General features: G+C 43.3%; 1 protein-coding gene across 1 annotated transcript in view; it reads right to left on the bottom strand.

Annotated features, from left to right (window-relative positions):
- The window catches only part of MAPK1 (mitogen-activated protein kinase 1), a 106,827-nt gene that overhangs the window by 24,236 nt on the left and 60,976 nt on the right, over positions 1 to 21,615 (bottom strand). Inside the window, exons 4-6 of the mRNA XM_054469062.2 lie at positions 15,106 to 15,222; positions 5,358 to 5,472; positions 4,923 to 5,054 (exon numbers count right to left, since the gene is read on the bottom strand). Coding sequence (XP_054325037.2) covers positions 4,923 to 5,054; positions 5,358 to 5,472; positions 15,106 to 15,222 — 364 coding nt within the window. The remainder of the gene's footprint in view (positions 1 to 4,922; positions 5,055 to 5,357; positions 5,473 to 15,105; positions 15,223 to 21,615) is intronic.

The following is a 21,615-nucleotide window of genomic DNA, read 5'->3' as shown; positions in this document are numbered from 1 at the left end:
GGTTTCACCATGGTCTCGATCTCCTGACCTCCTGATCCGCCTGCCTCGGCCTCCAAAAGTGCTGGGATTATAGGAGTGAGCCACTATGCTCGGCCTGTAATCCCAATACTTTGGGAGGCCAAGGAGGGTAGATTGCTTGAGCCCAGGAATTCAAGACCAGTCTGGCAACGTGACGCAATGCTGTCTCTATGAAAAATACAAAAAATTAGCTGGGCGTGGTGACACGCGCCTGTGGTCCCAGCTACTCAGGAGGCTGAGGTGGGCAGATCACTTGAGCCCAGGGAGGTCGAGGCTGAAGTGAGCCGTGATCACGCCATTGTACTCCAGCCTGGGCAACAGAGTAAGACCCCATCTCAAAAGAAAAAAAGTAAGGCCAGGTGCGGTGGCTCACGCCTGTTAATCCCAACACTTTGGGAGGCCGAGGCAGATCACCTGAGATCAGGAGATTGAGAACGGCCTGGCCAATGTGACGAAACCCCATCCCTACTAAAAATACAAAAAATTAGCCAGGCATGGTGGCATGTGCCTATAATCCCAGCTACTTGGGAGGTTGAGGCAGGAGAATCGCTTGAACCTGGGAGGTGGAGGTTGCAGTGAGACATGATTGCACCATTGCACTCCAGCCTGGGCAACAAGAGTGAAATTCTGTCTCAAAAAAAAGTAAAATAAAAACAAAAAACAAAATGAAGGCTGGGCACTGTGGCTCACGCCTGTAATCCCAGCACTTTGAGAGGCTGAGGCAGGTGGATCACCTGAGATCAGGAGTTTGAGACCAGCCTGACCAACATGGTAAAACCCCATCTCTATTAAAAATACAAAATTAGCTGGGTGTGGTGGCGCATGCCTGTAATCCCAGCTACTTGGGAGGCTGAGGCAGGAGAATCACTTGAACTCGGGAGGCAGAGGTTGCAGTGAGCCAAGATCACGCCATTGCACTCCAGCCTGCTGGGCAATAGAAGCGAAACCTGAAAGAAAGAAAGGAAGAAAGAAAGGAGGAGAGGGGAGGGGAGAAAAAAGAAAATGAAAATAAGCAGCTAGGCACGGTGGCTCAGGCTGAGGCAGGTGGATCATGAGGTCAGGAGTTCAAGACCAGCCTGGCCAAGATGGTGAAACCCCGCCTCTACTAAAAATACAAAAATTAGCCAGGCGTGGTGGCGGGCGCCTGTAATCCCAGCTACTCGGGAGGCTGAGGCAGAAAATTGCTTGAACCTGGGAGGCAGAGGTTGCAGTGAGCCAAGATCACACCACTGCACTCTAGCCTGGGTGCCAGAGTGAGACGCCGTCTCAGAAGAAAAAGAAAGAAAGAAAAAAAAAAAGAAAATGAAAATAAGCATAAAAAAAGAATCAGAAATAGTTTGATGCAAATCATGATTAACTACAGACAAGAGTAAGGAAACAAACAGGAGAGGAACGTCTGGGAGTAGGCCTATTTATTATAGTTTTTTTTTTTTTTTTTTTAAGAGATAAGAGTGTCACCGTCAGCGTGGAGTGCAATGATGCAATCACGGCTAACAGCAGCTTTGACCTCCTTGGGCTCATGCAATCCTCCCTCCTCAGTTCCCCAGGTAGTTCAGACTACAGGCAGGTACTACTACACTCGGCTGAATTTTAAGTTTTTAATCTTGTAGAGATGGGGTCTTACTATGTTGTCCAGGCAGGTCTCAAATTCCTGGCCTCAAGCGATCCTCCTGTGTTGACCTCCCAATGGGCTAGGATCACAAGCATGAGCCACATTACCAGGCCTAATGATGCAGCTTGTTGCTTAGGCACCTCTTTAAAAAAGTGACTCAGGAAATAACATTTAGTAACATTTAGGTAACATGCTTAAGAGGTATAATATACAAGCCAATCTAATCAGTAACATGTTATTATGCATGTGACATTCTAGCTAAAATATCCTACCATCAAAATACATTACAGGCCGGGTGTGGTTGCTCACACCTGTAATCCTAACTCTTCAGAAGCCCAGGGTGAGCAGATAGCTTGAGCTCAAGATTTCGGGACGATCCTGGGCAACATGGCGAAATCCTGTCCCTACAAAGAATACAAAAATTAGCTGGGCATGGTGGCACAGGTTGTCCCAGCTACTCAGATGGCTGAGGTGGGACTACCTAGCTGTAGCCTCAGCTACTCAGGTGGCTGAGGTGGGAGGATGGCTTGAGCCTGGGAGGTGGAGGCCACAGTGAGCCGAGATTGTACCACTGTGCTCCAGCCTGGGTGATAGAGCCAAACCCGTCTCCAAAAAAAACAAAACAAAACAAAAAAAACAAACCCAACCCCCAAAAACCCCCCAAAACCGGTCGGGTGCGGTGGCTCACGCCTGTAATCCCAACACTTTGGGAGGCCGAGGTGGGCAGATCACAAGGTCAGGAGATCGAGACCATCCTGGCTATCACGGTGAAACCCTGTCTCTACTAAAAATACAAAAAATTAGCCGGGGGTGGTGGCGAGCGCCTGTAGTCCCAGCTACTTGGGAGGCTGAGGCAGGAGAATAGTGTGAACCTGGGAGGCGGAGCTTGCAGTGAGCCAAGATCACGCCACTGTACTCCATCCAGCCTGGGCGACAGAGCGAGACTCTGTCTCAACAAACAAACAAACAAACAAACAAACAAACAAAAAAAACACCCCAAAACCAAAATACATTATATAATTACAACTACACAGAAGCTTGCACACATTAGTGCAAAAATAGTGAAAGGTTACTGTGGGATCCTGGTGATCAGTATCTTACTCCCTTACCATTCCTCCCATACTTCTTAACTGTCTACAATGATGAAATTCTTCTACCTTTATATGAAAGATTAAAAGAAAATTTCTCCCATTTTCAAAAGAAATTCATTTCTAAACAACCAAGTATTTCTCAACCTTCACTTAGGTCAATACATAAAACCAATTCAACATTTAAGTAGACAGTTGTTAAATATACATATACACATATATTCATATGCATGTATAGATAAACATATACAGATAAAATAGGAAGTTAGAAATAGCTAAATTTCTAACAGAAGACTGGATAAAAATGCTATAAAATCATTAACGATAAGCTAGATCTATGCACTGACATGGAAAAGATATTCAAGACACAATTCTATTAACAATGACATTTAGGGAATAATTATAAAAGAATTTTACCTTCTTAAATATTTCTACAATTTCTGAATTTTTAAAAAAGTTAACCTTTATAATTATTTTTAAAAAATAAATTATAGAGAAAATATGCACATGTATGTAGATAAAGATATGGAAGGACAAGCACCCTATTCAGATTCCCTCCTCAACTTTTAAGGAACCCTGTTTTTATAAATGGGCCCACCTAGATAATCCACCTAGCTAGATAGACAATCCAGGACAACCTTCCTATCTTTAAAGTCAGCTGATGGGCCTATTCTGGGCATACCACACTGCCCGTGGATTAGCCCTGCTCTGTAAGGAGCAGTTTAAAAAAAAAAAAAAGGTCAGCTGGTAAACAATCTTGATTGTATCTGCAACCGTAATTCGTTTGCCAGGTAACCTAACACAGTTATAGGCTCTAGAAATTAGAATACAGCCATGGGGGTGGGTGGGGGGTCATTATTCTGCCTATCATGGTTTTATAACAGCATGAAGTTTTAAAAACTAGCTGCCTAATATATTTAACAGGTACACGTTAAATGGGAATAAAGGATAATACAATTATTAAACGAAACTAACCTAAAAAAAAAAAGGATAAAATATCAAATGTATCACTTTTTTCTTTTATGGGTACTCTAAAAAATCTTTGCCTAACATAAGGTCATGAAGATTCTCTCCCGTTTTCTTCTTGAAGGTTAATAACTGTAGGCCTTATATTTAGGTTTATGTTCCATTTTGAGTTTTGTAAATTTTGCATATGGGTGTCTAATTGTTCCAGCACCATTTGCTGAAGAGACTGACACAAGCAATGACATGGATTTTTATGAATCTCAAATGCATTATGCTGAATGGGAGAATCTAGACATAAAAAGGCTACATACTCCATGATTCCATTAACATGACATGCCGGAAAAGGCAAAACTATAGGGATAGAAATCAGATCAATGATTGCCAGAGACTGGGGTTGCAGAGGGATGACCGACTACAAACGGCACAAGGCAACTTTTGGGGATGATGGGAATATTCCACATCTCCATTGCGGTGGCTGTTACATGACAGTTTACGTTTGTTAAAACTCAGAGGCCCACACAACTAAAAAGTGTGAATTTTATTCTGTGTAAATTATTCTTCAATAAACCTGATTTTAAAAATTATCAAGTGACAAGATGAAAAGGTGTAATTTGTTTGCAGGGTCCTAGACTTCCTGAGACCTAAAAATGTGACCTTAGGCTGACGCTGTGGCTCACGCCTGTAATCCCAGTTTTGGGAGGCTGAGGCGGGCAGATCAAAAGGTCAGGAGTTCGAGACTAGCCTGGCCAGCATGGTGAAACCCTGTCGCTACTAAAAATACAAAAATGAGCCAGGCGTGGTGGTATGCGTCTGTAGTCCCAGTTACTTGGGAAGCTGAGGCAGAAGAATCGCTTGAACCCGGGAGGAGGAGGTTGCAGTGAGCCGAGATCGGGCCACTACACTCCAGCCTGGACGACAGAGTGAGACTCTGTCTCAAACAAAAACAAAAACAAAACAAAACAAAACAAAACAAAACAAAACAAAAGTGACCTTAATACAAGTTAAAATTAGCAAAGAAACCAAAAGGTGGAGAACTAGACCGTCATTACCAGGCTCCCTTACTGCATTGCCACTGTTTCCAAAAAAAAAAAAAAGGGAAGACAACAATTCAGAGTGAGCACTAAACAAAGCATTATCCAATAGCCATAGGCTCACTTTTCAGGCTAGTGACCTAACAATTTAACAAATAAACGCGAAGCTAAGCCTAAGAAAAAACTAATCAACGAAATAACATTTACCTTTGGAGTCAGCATTTGGGAACAGCCTGTTCCATGGCACCTTATTTTTGTGTGGAAGAGAAAGCAAATAGTTCCTAGCTTTTAAATTTATTATACAGTTCAGGTCTTCTTGTGATGGGGATCCAAGAATACCTATCAGATAAAAAAAATTAGTTATTAGTTATCAAGACCAAGGTAAATGACTACACACCATCAACTCTGAGTCGGAATGAACCCTGATAATTGATATGAGCCGTTGCTTATCACCACTCCTGATGTTTACCTTTCATATGTTTTTACACAAAAGTCCTTAACATTTTAAGTCAGAGAAGGTTAAAAATTCACACCTACCACAAGTTAAAGAGTATATTAGAACTCTTAATTTAATGAAGTGACTTTGATGTAAGCTGTACAAACTTGAGTAAATCTAGTTCCTGAAGGGCTCGGGAACCTTACCCAGAATGTGGTTCAGCTGGTCAAGATAATGCTTCCCTGGAAAGATGGGCCTGTTAGAAAGCATTTCTGCCAGAATGCAGCCTACAGACCAAATATCAATGGACTTGGTGTAGCCCTGCAGGAGAAAGAGAGAAAAGACTGAAAATGGTATCTGGTGTTACAGGACACGATGAGATCTTCCTGTATGACAGGTGCATTGCTGATGGGACTCTGAACTTCTCCTTTGACTCTACAATTCAGAAATACAAGTAAACAGCATGGAAAAGCAAAAAAAAATTTGGCTTTCTTATGAGAGGCTGAACCACCAAGATTATGTGATTTTATTTTTCTCTTCATAGTTGATTAACTTGGGCTGGGCACGGTGGCTAATGCCTGTAATCTCAGCACTTTGGGAGGCCGAGGCGGGCGGATCACTTGAGGCCAGGAGTTTGAGACTAGCCTGGCCAACATGGTGAAACCCCATTTCTACTAAAAATACAAAAAAATTAACCGGGCATGGTAGTGAGTGCCCGTAATCCCAGCTACGTGGGAGGCTAAGGCAGGAGAATTGCTTGAACCCAGGAGGCAGAGGTTGCAGTGAGCCAAGATCGCGCCACTGCACTCCAGCCTGGGTGACAGAGCGAGACTCTGTCTCAAAACAACAACGAATCCACAAAGTTGATTAACTTATTAAATTAGAATTTCCAAGGTATACATCCGTCCTTTTTTGAAACAATTTGAGAGACACATTTAGAATTGTCAAAAATTGGAGCTGGAAAAAGAAAAAAGGTCTAAAAACCTTTTCTGGGTTTGGGGGAGTGTGTGCTAGCTTCATCATATTTTACAATCTCTTCTAAAATATTCTCGGCTGGGCACGGTGGCTCACATCTGTAATCCCACCACTTTGGGAGGCCGAGACGGGCGAATCACCTGATGTCAGGAGTTCAAGACCAGCCTGGCCAACATAATGAAACCCCGTCTCTACTAAAACTACAAAAATTAGCCGGGCGTGGTGGTGGGCACCCATAGTTCCAGCTTCTCGGGAGGCAGAGGCAGGAGAATTGCTTGAACCCAGGAGGCAGAGGCTGCAGTGAGCCGAGATTGCACCACTGCACTCCAGCCTGGGCAACACAGGGAGACTCCATCTCCAAAAATAACATAACATAACGTAACATGACATAACGTAACATAACATAACATAACATAACATAAATAAAATAAATAAAAGAATTCTCATCTTCTTTTCCTATTCATTTTTCAGGAATATGTTTTCTTTTAAAGGAATCCTGTTAGAAGTCGTGGGAGAATACTTTGGGAGGCTGAGGTGGGAGCACTGCTTGAGGCCAGGAGTTTGAGGCTGCAGTGAACTATGACTGCAGTTGCATTGTTACACTCCTAATAGCAGCATGTGAAAGAAAATGCATTTCCTCACGTCCTCAACAACACTGGGTATTATCTAATTATTTTATTATTATTATTATTATTATTTTGCCACACATGGTGGCTCACACCTGCAGTCCCAGCTACCTCGGGAGGCTGGGGTGGGAGGATCACTTAAGCCCAGGGATTGGAGGCTGCAGTGAGCTATGACTGAGCCAATGGATTCCAGCCTGGGTGACAGAGTTGAGACCCTGTCTCTAAAAATTTAAAAAAAAAAAATTCATGGAAGGATTCTGTCTGAATCATAACAATGGTGCAAAAAAGATGTTTCTCCAAGGAATATAAGCTGACTCTTTTAAAATTAAGAGATGGTGTCATCACTCTGTCACTCAGGCTGAAGTGCAATGGTGTAATCATGCCTCACTGCAAATTCAACTTCCTTGTCTCAGGTGATCCTCTCACCTCAGCCTCCTGAGTAGCTGGGGCCACAGGCATACACCATCACACCTGGTTGATTTTTAAACTTTTTATAGAGAAGGGGTCCCACTATCCGCCCAGGCTGGTTTCAAACTCCTGGGCTCAAATGATCCTCCTGCCTCAGCCTCCCAAAGAGCTGGGATTATGGCATGAGGCACCATACCTGGCTCCAGATGTGCCTTCTAATACAACAAAGTGCTTTTCTGGTATTCATGTTAAAAATGCATGACACAAAACTGAGGGGCATTCTACAAAATATCTCATCTGCACTCTTAAAGGAGACTAAAGAAACACAACAACCTGTCTCTATGAAAAGTACAAAAATAAGTAAATTAGCCAGGAGCAGTAGCACGTGCCTATAGTCTCAGATACTTGGGAGGCTGAGGTGGGAGGATGGCCTTGAGCCCAGGAGGCGGAGGTTGCAGTGAGCCGAGATAGTGCCACGGTACCCCAGCCTGGGTGACAGAATGAGAACCCGTTCTCTTTTTTTTTTGAGACAGAATCTTGCTTTGTCACCCAGGCTGGAGTGCAATGGCACAATCTCAGCTCATGCAACCTCTGTCTCCTGGGTTCAAGCGATTCTTCTGCCTCAGCCTCCTGAGTAGCTGGGATCACAGGCGCCTGCCACTATGTCCAGCTAAATTTTTTGTATTTTTAGCAGAGACAGGGTTTCGCCATGTTGGCCACGCTGATCTCGAACTCCTGACCTCATGTGATTCACCCACCTCGGCCTCCCAAAGTGCTGGGATTACAGGTGTTAGCCACTATGCCTGGCCTGAGAACCTGGTCTTAAAACAAACAAGCAAGCAAACAAGCAAACAAACAAACAAACAAAACCCATGACCGTACAACATGTGAACCTGTGCCCAGGTCGGGGGGTGGTTTGGGTGGGGTATAGTTCAAAGGTTATTGGGATAATATCTAAATGTGAATATAAACTGTGCGTTAGATACTGAATCAGTATTAAGTTTCCTGATTTTGAAAACTGTACTGTGGTCATGTTAGAGAATACTCTTAAGGCAGGGTTTTTCAACCTCGGTATGACTAACGTTTTGGGCTGAGGAAGTTTCTGTTGGGAGGGCTGTTCTGTACATCGTAGGATTTTTAGCAGCATCTCTGGCCTCTTGATGCAGGGAGCACCCCCTACCCCTCATTGTGACAACCCTGCCACATGTCCCCAGGGAACAACAGGACCATGGTTTGAAGTAAAGACATACTGAAACAAGGTAAAAGGGTGTATCTACAATTTACTCTCAAATGACTCAGAGTGCGTGGGAGTGCCCACACACATGCACACAAAGAATCATAAAGCAAATGGGGCAAAAGATAAAAAATCGATGAGCCTGAATCTGGGGTAAAGGGTATTTAGTTCTATTTGGCGGTTCTACAAGAGTGTTCCAGAGACTCCTATGGGTTCCCTCTAGAGGATCTGAGCGGTCACAGTACATTTATTATACTACTATGACATTTTCATCCTTTTCAGTCACGAGTGAAAAGATTTTTCCAGATGCAGTATGATGAGTGATGTTTTGTACATGAAATGTGACACTTGGAGTATCTGTGTAACTCAGTGAACCAGTATTTTCCAAATACGTTAAAAAATCACGCATGAGTATGAGTGCAAGGTAGACTAATGGATTTTAACAAAATAGTATCAAGAGTTCACTGATATAATTTCAGATTCCACACTGCAATTAACCCTTAAGAAACCACCACTTGTTCAAACTGGGGGTAGTATCAAAGAGCAGCCACAAGTGGCTGAAAAGACTACTAAAATTTCCCTCCTTTTTCCAGCTACATACCTGTGTGAAGAGTTTTCCTCATGAACTTAAACCAAAACAACATATTTGACAGACTGAATGCAGAACCAGATGAGAATCCAACTGTCTTCTATTAAGCCAGACATTAAAGAGACTTGCAAAAATGAAAACAATGCCACTCTTCTCACTAAAAGGTTGTTTTTTTGTTTTGCTTTTTTTAAAGACAGGGTTTCACCCTGTTGCCCAGGCTGGAGTGCAGTGGCGTGATCACGGTACACCGCAGCCTCAATTTCCTGGGCTCAAGAAATCCTCCCATCTCAGCCTCTTGAGTGGCTGGAACTATAGGTGCACACCACCACGCCCAGTTGATTTTAAAATTTTTTGTACAGATGGCAGGGCGCGGAGGCTCACGCCTGTAATCCCAGCACTTTGGAAGGCCAAGGCAGGCGGACCACAAGGTCAGGAGATCGAACCCATCCTGGCTAACATGGTTAAAACCCTGTCTCTACTAAAAATACAAAAAAATTAGCCAGGCGTGGTGGCGGACGCCTGTAGTCCCAGCTACTCGGGAGGCTGAGGCAGGAGAATGGCGTGAACCTGGGAGGCGGACCTTGCAGTGAGCTGAGATCACAGCACTGCACTCCAGCTTGGATGACAGAGCAAGACTCTGTCTCAAAAAAAATAAATAAATAAATTTCTTTTTTGTACAGAGTCTCACTATGTCACCAGGGCTGGTTCCAAACTCCTGGTGATCCTCCTGCATTGGCCTCCCAAAGTGTTGGGATTATAGGTGAGAGCCATCATGCCTGGCCTCACTAAAATGTTTTTATTGTAGAAAATAAACTTATTCTTAAGAAAAACATATAATTTATCTTAACATGTAGTGGGTTTACTATTTAAAAATCAATTAATACATTTTAAAGTTTCATATTGTAGGCTGGGCGTGGTGGCTCATGCCTGTAATCCCAGCACTTTGGGAAGCCGCGGCAGGTGGATCACCTGAAGTCAGAAGTTAAAGACCAGCCTGGCCAACATGGTGAAACCCCATCTCTACTAAAAAATACAAAAATTAGCTGGGCATGGTGGTACACGCCTGTAGTCCCAGCTACACGGGAGGCGAGGCTGGAGAATCATTTGAACCCGGGAGGCGGAGGTCTCAGTGAGCCAAGATTGAGCCATTGCACTCAAGCCTGGGGGACAAGAGCCAGACCTCTCTACAAAAAAAAAAAAAAAAAAAAAAAAGTTTCATATTGTAAATAACAATAGATATAACCTATATAAATAAAAAAATGTGTGTGGGTCCTTGACTTTTTTTTTTAGACAGAGTCTCACTCTCTCACCCAGGCTGGAGTACTGTGGCACAATCTCGGCTCACTGCAACCTCCACCTCCCGGGTTCAAGAGATTCTCCTGCCTCAGCCTCCAAGTAGCTGGGATTACAGGCGTGTGCCACCATGCCCAGTGCATTTTTTGTATTTTTAGTAGAGACAGGGTTTCTCCATGTTGGCCAGGCTGGTCTTGAACTCCTGGGCTCAACTGATCCACCCGCCTCGGCCTCCCAAAGTGCTAGGATTACAAGTGTGAGCCACCATGCCCAGCTGGTCCTTGATAATTTTTAACAAATGTAAAGGGATCTTGGCTGGGCACAGTGGCTCATGCCTGCAATCCCAGCAATTTGGGAGGCCGAGGTGGGTGGATCAGTTGAGCCCAGGAGTCTGAGACCAGCCTGGCCAACATGGCAAAACCCTGTCCCTACAAAAACATACAAAAATTAGCCAGGCATGGTGGTACACGCTTGTAGTCCCAGCTACACGGGAGGCGAGGCTGGAGGATCGCTTGAGGAGGGGGTAGCTACCAGCCTGGGTGACAGAGAGAAATCCCGTCTCAAAAAAAAAAAAAAAAGCCAGGCGCGGTGGCTCATGCCTATAATCCCAGCACTTTGGGAGGCTGAGGTGGGTGGATCATCTGAGGTCAGGAGTTCAAGACCAGCCAATGTGGTGAAACCCCGTCTCTATTAAAAATACAAAAATTAGGCAGGCGTGGTGGCGGGTGCCTGTAATCCCAGCTACTTGGGAGGCTAAGGCAGGGAGAACTGCTTGAACCTGGGAGGCCGAGGTTGCAGTGAGCCGAGATGGCACCGTTGCACTCCATCCGGGCAACAGCACAAGACTGTCTCAAAAAAAAAAAAAGAGGCTGGGCGCAGTGGCTCACACCTGTAATCCCAGCACTTTGGGAGGCTGAGGGGGGTGGATCACTTGAGGTCAGCAGTTTGAGACCAGCCTGACCAACATGGTGAAACCCCGTCTCTACTAAAAATACAAAAATTAGCTGGGCTTGGTGGCATGCGTCTGTAATCCCAGCTACTTGGGAGGCTGAGGCATGAGAATCGCTTGAACCTGGGAAGCAGAGGTTGCAGTGAGCCGAGATCATACCACTGCACTCCAGCCTGGGTGACAGAGTGAGACTCGGTCTCAAAAAAAACCAGAAAGAACAAAAGAAAGAACGAACCAATGAAAGAAAGAAATGTAAAGGTATCCTGAGACGAGAAGGTTTGAGAATGGCTACCTTATACTTTTCTTGCAACTTTTATGTTTTTAGACAGAGTCTCACTCTGCCGCCCAGGCTGGAGTATAGTGGTGTGATCTCACCTCACTGCAACCTCTGCCTCCCGGGTTCAAATGATTCTCATGCCTCAGCCTCCTGAGTAGCTGAGATTACAGGTGTCCACCATCATGCCTGGCTAATTTTTTGTATTTTTAGTAGAGATGGGGTTTCACCAAGTTGGCTAGGCTGGTATCGAACTCCTGGCGAGTAATCCACCCACCGCAGCCTCCCAAAGTGCTGGGATTACAAGTGTGAGCCACCGCACCCGGCAACTTTTCTTTTTAAAAATTTTTTTTTCTTTCCTAAACAAGCTAAAACAGAGCAAGTTTTCTGAAAGCTGAAATTCTATAAAACGTTACAAATATGTACACAGAGTGCTCTAGCGTCTCAAAACTGGGACAATATGAGTTTAAAAAAAAAAAAAAGAAAGAAAATTAAAATGGAGAACACGTAAAAAAAATCCTGGGTCTGTAATAGTGTCTTAAAAACAAAGGTAGGATACAGAGGAAGAGAAAGGGTAAATGGGAAAAATCTTCATAGAAGAATTCTAGCTAATACAAGTAAAAGGAAGAATAAATTTAGAAAATTACCATTTTATAACCCCCAGTATGATAACTGACAGAAGTAAGTGCTGAACCACTGGGGGAAGGCTGCTGGGAAACAAGGATGGCCATCCTGGGTAACATGGTAAAACCCTGTCTCTACTAAAAATACAAAAAAATTAGCCGGGCCTGGTGGCGGGCGCCTGTAGTCCCAGCTACTTCTGCACCGTCTTCAGGAATCTGTAGTGGTCGTGTCAGAAACGTGCAAGCTACATCTCATCAGGAAGAACTCACTGGAAGAATCCACAATGTGAACCACTCTGAGAAACTGATCTGTACATTGCAAAGCACTGAATGTCTTGAAGAAGAGAGGAAGGGCAAGACTGTTCTAGACTAAGAATAATGCAAGAAACAATTAAATCATGTGTTGAAAACAGAGTTACTTAGACTTTTTTGGGAGGATGGGATGTCATGGAATTAATGCTGATCATTTTATGAAAGGGTAAGGGTACTCTAGCTGTGGGAAGAACACCTTCCTTGTAAGGAGCATTAGTATGTACCAAAGGGTCTAGGAGTGAAGTGTTTTATGTTGGTGAAGTGTCACATGGTCTAACAAAAGAGAAGAGACAGAAGAAGAAAGAGAGAGAGAAAGCAAAGAGTAAGAGAGGGAAGGAGGGATAAGAAATATGACAAGATGTTAATAGCTGGAGAACCAAGGACAGGGGCATATGGGTGTTCACTCTACTCTCAATTTTTCTATGGGTTTGATAATTTTCTACATTAATAAAAATAAACAAAATGAAGACAATTGCTAGAAGTAACATTCTCAGGCTACAGGTATTGCAAATAAGAAAAAAATGAACACTCAATTTTCACTTTGGTGACCCTGCAAGTAGAAGGAAAAGCTGGTCATCTTGAAGAACACCCTCTCTGGCTACTTCTCCCTGGAGGGTAATCGAGAAGTGGAGACAGTGGGGACATCTAAGTCAGAACGGAGACTGCAAGACCAAGAAGCCACACCAGGACAAAGGCACACCAACAGCTCCCTTTACAACTGGCACTGAACACTGGCATGCCAGTGCTCCTTGTTTAGAATGGCTGTCACGTGGCCAGTCAGAGAAAGAACCTGTTGTGTGGGATTATTTGTGATATAGAATTACAGAGAATCAACATGGCATTTTCTTCTCTGAAACATCTGTTACACCAAATCCTTCTCTATAATGGAATTTATGTTAATGAGATTTTACTTTTATAACTAAACTGAACAAATGTAGAATATCAAGAAAAACTAAATGCTTTAAACAAATTCCATTTCCTTATGAAAAAATCTAATAGCTTATCTGTACTAGTAATAAAGGATGGAGGAAGAAAAAGAAGCCTATAAGCTAATTAGACCTGTTCTTTCATTTTCACTAAGCCTCTCAGGACTATTTCTGGTTCCTGGGCCCTAGATACAAGATCCAATGTCTATTTTTATTGCTTTTCTTCAAGTATCTTTACATGACAGCAGAGGGAACTGTGTTTAAGAATCTTATAATCCTGAGATACTAGATACAGGTAGTATGTCAGGCCTACTTAACTACTCAATTTTCACACCTTATTCATATATTATTTGCAAATAACAGAAAAATACTGAATCTCAATCTCCATAGCAGCCCTCAATTTTTGCCTCCTGGCTCATAAACCCAAGAAAAAATGTCAGACTTCACTTTTCTGGGCTTTTGTAAACTTATTCAACCATTTCTTATGACCAAGACACAGACCTTGCTAGTAGAGTGTGGATGAGACCTGGATGCACTCTCTATAGCCACTCACAGATGCAGAGGAAAGCACTTCATTTGGAAGCAGGAAATCATGTAATTTCAAAAGAATCCACGGCAGTTCCTACTCTGTCCACATTTATGTTTTCTTCAAGTACAACAAATTACAATATAATTCTGCCAAAGAGACATTCTTCATGATCAGATAAATTTGACCTTTATAGAATAGCCCTGGCCCATGTTCACAGAAATACACATTACTGAATAACCTCTACAACAAACCCAGCCTGCACCTAACAGTGACAGCGATAGGCAGGACTTCAGGACAGCTGTCCAAGGAGTGAAACACAGACCACTTATGCTAACAGTGACTGGAGAGGCACACTCCCTCCTACTCTACAACCGTCAGCACTATACCAGCTGAGGCAGAGAGGCTGAGCCCTAGGGCCCAGAAGTTCAATGCCGAACAAAATTTAGACAGCACCTTGGGGCCAGGTGTGGTGGCTCATCCCTGTAACCCCAGCACTTTGCGGGGGGCGGGAGGGGGGGGGGCGCTGAGGTGGGCGGATCCCTTGAGCTCAGGAGTTCAAGACCAGCCTGGGCAACATGTAATATAGGAAGACGCTCTACTTTTACAAAAAAAATTTAAAAATTAGCCAGATGTGGCCGGGCACAGTGGCTCACGCCTGTAATCCCAGCACTTTGGGAGGCTGAAGTGGGTGGATCATGAGGTCAGGAGAAAGAGACCATCCTGGCTAACACGGTGAAACCCCATCTCTACTAAAAAATACAAAAAATTAGCCGGGCGTGGTGGCGGGAGCCTGTAGTCCCATCTACTTGGGAGGCCGAGGCAGGAGAATGGCGTGAACCCAGGAGGCAGAGCTTGCAGTGAGCCGAGACTGTGCTACTGCACTCCGGCCTGGGCGACAGACGGAGACTCCATCTCGAAAAAAAAAAAAAAAAAAAAAATTAGCCAGGTGTAGCGGTGCACTCTGTAGTCCCAGTAACTCTGGAGATTGAGGTGAGGGGGGTCACTTGAGCCCAGGAGGTTGAGACTGTAAGCCGTGATGGTGCCACTGCACTCCAGCCTGGGTGACAGAGTAACAACCTGTCTCAAAAAAGACAGTACCTTGGCTCTGGCCAGATAGGCCAACTCTCAACACAGAGGGAGACTTACGGCTTACTGCAATGCATTCAGAAAGTTCTCTTACTTACTGGATTTCTTTTTATGCAAACTTAGTCCTTACCTTGGAATTCAACATAATTTCTGGAGCCCTGTACCAACGTGTGGCCACATATTCTGTCAGGAACCCTGTGTGATCATGGTCTGGATCTGCAACACGGGCCAGGCCAAAGTCACAGATCTAAGAGAGAAAAAAAACAGGATAACTTCTTAGAAATTCTAACCTTTCATATCAAAACATCACAAAAATAAAAAAGGCAATAGCAATAATAATGCTACTAAGTGGCAGATACTTTCTGGGCATTCTAGAAAATCATGATTTAATTTTCCCAACAACCTGAAAAGCAATCAACATGTTAGAGACCAGGACGCAGGCTGAAGAAGTCTTTACAGAGCACACTTTAAGAAGCATCCCTACCTTTCATTATCTGCTTAGCACAAAGCAATCTCAATTCGGTGAACTGACAAAAACTGTTCTGGGTAAAGTCACCAAAACCAACCAGTACCCTTTTCTCAGCCTGTCCTGCTGGAGCTCTCAGGACTGCTGTGAAGATCTGCACTGGCCTTCTATTTCTCAGACTCTACTTTCTGCTAGTCTTCTACTTAGTCTATAAATATAAGTATTTCCAAAGATTCTTCCCACTTCCTTCTTCCAGGTAGTCAAACCTACTCCCAAAGCTTTTTTTTTTTTTTAAAGTTTCATATACTAAAGAATATTTTATTTTTTAAAAATACATAGTTTCTCATTTTCTCCGGTCTCAAGCATCTACTGGCCTTTCATCATCTGGCCCTCCAATACCATGGAGTGGCTTATTTTCTATTTTTAGTAGAGATGGAGTTTCACCATGTTGGCCAGGCTGGTCTCGAACTCCTCACCTTAGGTGATTCAACCACCTCAGCCTCCCAAAGTGTTGGGATTACAGGCGTGAGCCACCATGCCCGGCCATGATTTTTTTTTTAAGATCTGTCAACACTATAATATCAAAGACTAACCAAATTTACTTGACACTAATCAATACAATGCCAAGGCTACAAAATAAAAAAGCAGTAGTACTCAGTATAATTCCATACAAAGGAAAATATGGTACAAGAAAATATACCTTTTGGGCTGTGTAAATTCAGATTTTCAAAAACAAAGGATGCCCCAAAGACGTGTTTCATTTGTATCTATCAGAGTCTTTCACAGGCATAGCCAGAATTTTCACATGTTGTGATCCCAGCATCTTATGACTCCTACTGGGATTTCTGTGGGATCAGTCTAGTAAACAAGGGCACAGACTAGTATAGCTCACGTTCCCTGGTAGTTACACTAGAAATGTGCTAGCAGAGCCTCCAAATAGGGTCTGTAACCCTGGTGAGTTCCCGTGGTCCTGAAGAATAAAGTCTACAAGAGAGGATCCCAGAAGGGTCCTAAGATGTCAACGTCTGCTGGGTCTTAAGCTTCAGAAAATAAGTGCAAAGCATGTTTACGGAAATCAAAAAGTAAGCTTATTTCTGTCGGCCTTGACTGATACCAGAGCCAAAAGTTAAAGGTCTAAGACACTGATAATAGCTGATATCGATAAGGGTACAAGATATTTTGTAAGGGTTCAAGAGTAAAAAACACTTTGTAACATAGAAGCCATTGGATGAAGGTTGAAGAAATCCTCTTGAAAATTCGAAAGGACCTAAATAACAGGAGGTCAGTGACGCTGCAAGTTACAAACTTCCTAGGCCAAGGAACCTGTGGGAATGGGCATCACGGTCACCACAAGGCACTGAGGATGTGATAAATGTGCAGTGATCCCAGAGCTCCAGCAAACACAAGTCCTCTCCTCATGTGGTGTTCTCAACTGTCATATGCACACTCAACTGCCCCTGCCTCTTGCCCTGCTTCGACACGCTCACTGTAACAAATCAGTGACATACCATACTCATCTTTGAATTAGATTCTCTCTTCTCACATTTATACCCATGAGAATGATGCACACACATTGCTGTATACTTTTTTTTTTTTTTTTCTGAGATGGAGTGCAGTGGTGCCATCTTGGCTTACTGCAACTTCTGGCTCCCAGCGATTCTCGTGCCTTAGCCTCCCAAGTAGCTGGGATTACAGGCGTGCGCCACCACACCCAGCTAATTTGTTTGTATTTTCAGTAGAGACAGGGTTTCACCAAGGTGGCCAGACTGGACTTGAACTCCTGACCTCAGGTGATCCACCTGCCTCAGCCACTCAATGTGTTGGGATTACAGGCGTGAGCCATGGCACCTGACTGCTGTATACTTTTAAAATATTAGTAAAGGCCGGGTACAGTGGCAAACGCCTGTAGAGTCCCAGCACTTTGGGAGGTCAAGGTGGGCAGATCACGAGATCAGAAGTTCAAGACCAGCCTGGCCAATATGGTGAAACCCCGTTATCTACTGAAAATACAAAAATTAGCCAGGCATGGTGGTGGGCACCCACCACCCAGCTACTCAGGAAGCTTCGGCAGGAGAATTGCTTGAACCCAGGAGGTGAAGACTGCAGTGAGCTGAGATCACGCCACTGCACTCCAGCCTGGGCAACAGAGCAAGACTCTGTCTCGAAAAAGTAAATAAAATAAAATATTAGTCAATTGTACCACTTTAAATATCAAAAAAATACTGTTATGCTTCTGATTCTTTGTGTTAACTTGGGTTTTCAAGACGACGCCTAAATTATGCCACGGCCAACAACTCGTGTGTGTGAGTGAGAGTAGGTGAACAGAATGGCCTTAAAGACAAGTCCACAAACTGGGAAGAGACAACAGAGAAAGTAGTCTGGTTCTATTTGTTTTATTCTTAAGGATGAACGCTTTCAAGCAAAAATAAGAGCCAATTCTTCCCAGAAATGTTATATGCTTAAAATATTGATTGAGAATGTCTCTCCAAAAACAAAAGCAATCTGCCATAACAGGGCTGTGATGATAACCAAAAGAAAAAAAAAAACACGAGGAGACATAAAAATATTCACTGCAAATTTTCAAGAAAATCATTAAGTGCCAAAGAAGTAGTACAGCCATCCTAAACATAGCTTTATTCGTTTTGTGCCCACCTGACTCTTGGTTGCACTGATCCAGGGAAAGGAGCTGGTTCCGTCCCATGTGGAAAGGACATAAACCTGTATCAGAAGGATCCTAAGAGGTGACAGAGTCCAATCCACACAATATCTGATGAAGGAAGCTGTCCTCTACAACATCTCACTGGACATTGGCCACCGTGTTCACCCACTGTGACAAAACACACTGCTTTTTACACACAGTTCTAGAAGGTTCCCCATGATCTACTTGCAACCAACCTTTCTAGCTTAGTGTCGATGACTCCCTATTACTCATCCAATGTTGCAGCCACAGGGAGGAAGACTCAGTGTTTTCGGTAGTAGTCCCTCCCTTCTTATTTTATTTCTGTACTCTCTGCCTACGTGCCTACGATATCCTATGTCCAATACAGCCGCTGGCCTCCCACAAGAAAAGCTACCCATCCTCGAGGGCCGGCACAGATACCACCTTCTTCCTGCTGCCTCCCAGCCCCAGCCAGAGCTAGCCCACCTCTCTCCTTTGCATTTGTACACCATCTTTTTCTCCATCTCAGTTACAGAACATCTCATTATAATCACCTACTGTCTACCAGATTTCTGATCTATCAGTTTTCAGATTTCAAGGGCAGACCCTCATCTCTCTTGTCTGCTGTATCTCACAGGGCTTCTCATAGGAGTGTCTGTTGAACGGAAATCCAATAAATGATTATTGCTATACATCTATACGTACTTAAGTAGCTTTATTAACCTATAATTCACACACCATACAATTTGCTCACTTAAAGTGTATAATTCAATGGTTTTAGTATTATAATGGTGGAATTAACCATTACCACCATCCAATTTGAAAATATTTTTATAACCTCAAAAAGAAATTCCAGTGAGTTAGTATTCCTTCCTTCATTATTCTCCCAACTCCTCTAGCCCTAGGCAATCAGTAATCCACTAATCTAATTTTTGCCTCTATGGATTTGCCTATTCTAGACATTTCATGTAAACAGAATCATACAATATGTGTCTTTTGTGGCTGCCTTCCTTCACAGACATGTTTGCAAGATTCATCCATGTTGTAGCATTATCAGTACTGCACTCCTTTCTCTTCTACTGTGTGGATCCACCACATTCTATTTATTCATCATCAGCTGGATATTTGGATTGTTTCTACTTACTGGCTATAGTGAACGATACCACTATGAAGATTTGTGTTCAAGTTTTTGTGTAGATGCATGTTTTCATTTTCACTAAGGAGTGGAATCCTCACCAACACTTATTATCTGACTTTTTAATTACAGCCATCCTAGTTAGCATGAAGTTGTTTCAATGTAATTTTGATTTGCATTTTTCTACTGACTAATGATGTCAAGCATCTACCATTCCATGTGCTTATTGCCATCTGTATATCTTCTTTAGAGAAATGTCTATTCAGATCCTTTGTCCATTTTTTAAACTAGGCTATTTATCTTTTCATTATTGAGTTATAAGAGTTCTTCATATATTCTAGTTGTAAGTCCCTTATCAGATGTATGATTTGCAAATACCTTCTCTCATTCTGTGGCTTGCCTTTTCACTTTTTTGATGGTTTGCTTTGCAGCACAAGTTTCTAATCTTGATGGAATCCACTTACTTTTTTTCTTTTGTTGCTTGTGCTTTTGGTGTCATGTCTAAGAGGCTTTGCCTAACATAAGATTGCAAAGATTTACTTCTATGTTTTTTAAGAGTATTAAAGTTTTAGCTTTTAATTGAGTTCTTCAATCCATTTTGAATTTTTTTTTCCCTTTTGAGACAAGGTCTCGCTCTGTCACCCCAGATGGGGTGCAGTGGCGCAATCTCTGCTCACTGCAACTTCCACCTCCCAGGCTCAAGCAGTCCTCCCACTCAGCCTCCTGAGTAGCTGGGACCACAGGCACATGCCACCACGCCCAGATTAATTTTTTCGTATTTTTGGTAGAGATGGGGTTTTGCCATGTTGCCCAGGCTGGTCTTGCTCCGGAGCTCAGGCAATCCACAGGCCTTGGCCTCCCAAAGTGCTGGGATTACAGGCGCGAACCACTGCACCCAGCCATTTTGAGTTAATTTTTTCATCTTTGGCTATTCCGTTGTCCCAGATTCATTTGCTGAAAAGACTGTTCTTTCCCCAGTGAATGGCCCTGGCATCCTTGCCAAAAATCAGTTGACCAGAGATACATGGGTTTATTTACTGACTCTCACTTCTATTCCACTGACCTATATGTCTATTCTTATGCCAGTAGCACACTGTCTTGATTACTGTATTTTGCAGTAAGTTTTGAAATCAGGAAGTGTATCAGTTCTCCATATGAATTTCCATATGAATTTTAGGATCAGCCTGTCAATTTCTATCAAAAAACAACTGAAAAAACAACTGGGGCTTTGATAGGGATTGCACTAAATCTGCAAATCAATTTGGAGAATACTGCCATCTTAACAGTATTAAGTCTTATGATCCACGGACATAGGATGTCTTCCCATTTATTTACGTCTTCTTGAATTCCTGTGCATTTTTTTAGACTGAATTGACATCGCTCTGTCACATCTAAGATATCCATAAATTTCCCTCGTTTACCTGTGACACCCATTAAAACAGAAATATGTAAATGCTGCATATTTTCAGAACTCTGAGGACTGTAAAGAATTTGGGGTTTTCTTATTTAGTTGGAATGCCTTACTAGGTATTAAAGTCAGTGAGGTTAAGTTTTCTGCTGCTATCTTTGGAATAAAATTTATTGAAGAAAAATGTCACCAACAAAACAGATGATCTTAAAACTAACACATAAGGCCAGGCGCGGTGGCTCACACCTGTAATACCAGCACTTTGGGAGGCCAAGGTGGGCGGATCACGAGGTCAGGAGATCGAGACCATCCTGGCTAACACGGTGAAACCCCATCTCTACCAAAAATACAAAAAAAAAAAAAAAAAAAAAAATTAGCCGGGCGTGGTGGCGGGCGCCTGTAGTCCCAGCTACTCAGGAGGCTGAGGCAGGAGAATGGCGGGAACCCGGGAGGCAGAGCTTGCAGTGAGCTGAGACCATGCCACTGCACTCCAGCCTGGGCGACAGAGCGAGACTCCGTCTCAAAAAACAAACGAACAAAAAACTGACACATAATGTACATGATCCTGTTTATCTATATAAAGTATAAAAGTACACATGTATGCAAGAGCATAGAAAATACTTTGGGAGAAAATACACCAATTTGTTTTTTGGGGACAGAGTTTTGCTCTGTCACCCAGGCTGGCATGCAGTGGTGTGATCTTGGCTCACTGCAACCTCTGCCTCCCAGGTTCAAGCGGTTCTCCTACCTCAGCTCCCATGTAGCTGGGATTACAGGCGCGTGCCACCACGCCCGGCTGATTTTTGTATTTTTAGTAGAGATGGGGTTTCGCCATGTTGGCCAGGCTGGTCTTGAACTCCTGACCTCAGGTGATACGCCCACCTTGGCCTCCCAAGGTGCTAGGATAACAGGCGTGAGCCACTGCAACCGGCCACCAATTTGTTATAGTAGTTAGTTATCTCGGCTTGGTGC

This window comes from Pongo pygmaeus, chromosome 23 (assembly GCF_028885625.2).
Source record: "Pongo pygmaeus isolate AG05252 chromosome 23, NHGRI_mPonPyg2-v2.0_pri, whole genome shotgun sequence".
Classification (NCBI taxonomy): domain Eukaryota; kingdom Metazoa; phylum Chordata; class Mammalia; order Primates; family Hominidae; genus Pongo; species Pongo pygmaeus.
The sequence above is the reverse complement of the archived record's forward strand: the minus strand, read 5'-3'. Positions and strand labels throughout refer to the sequence as shown.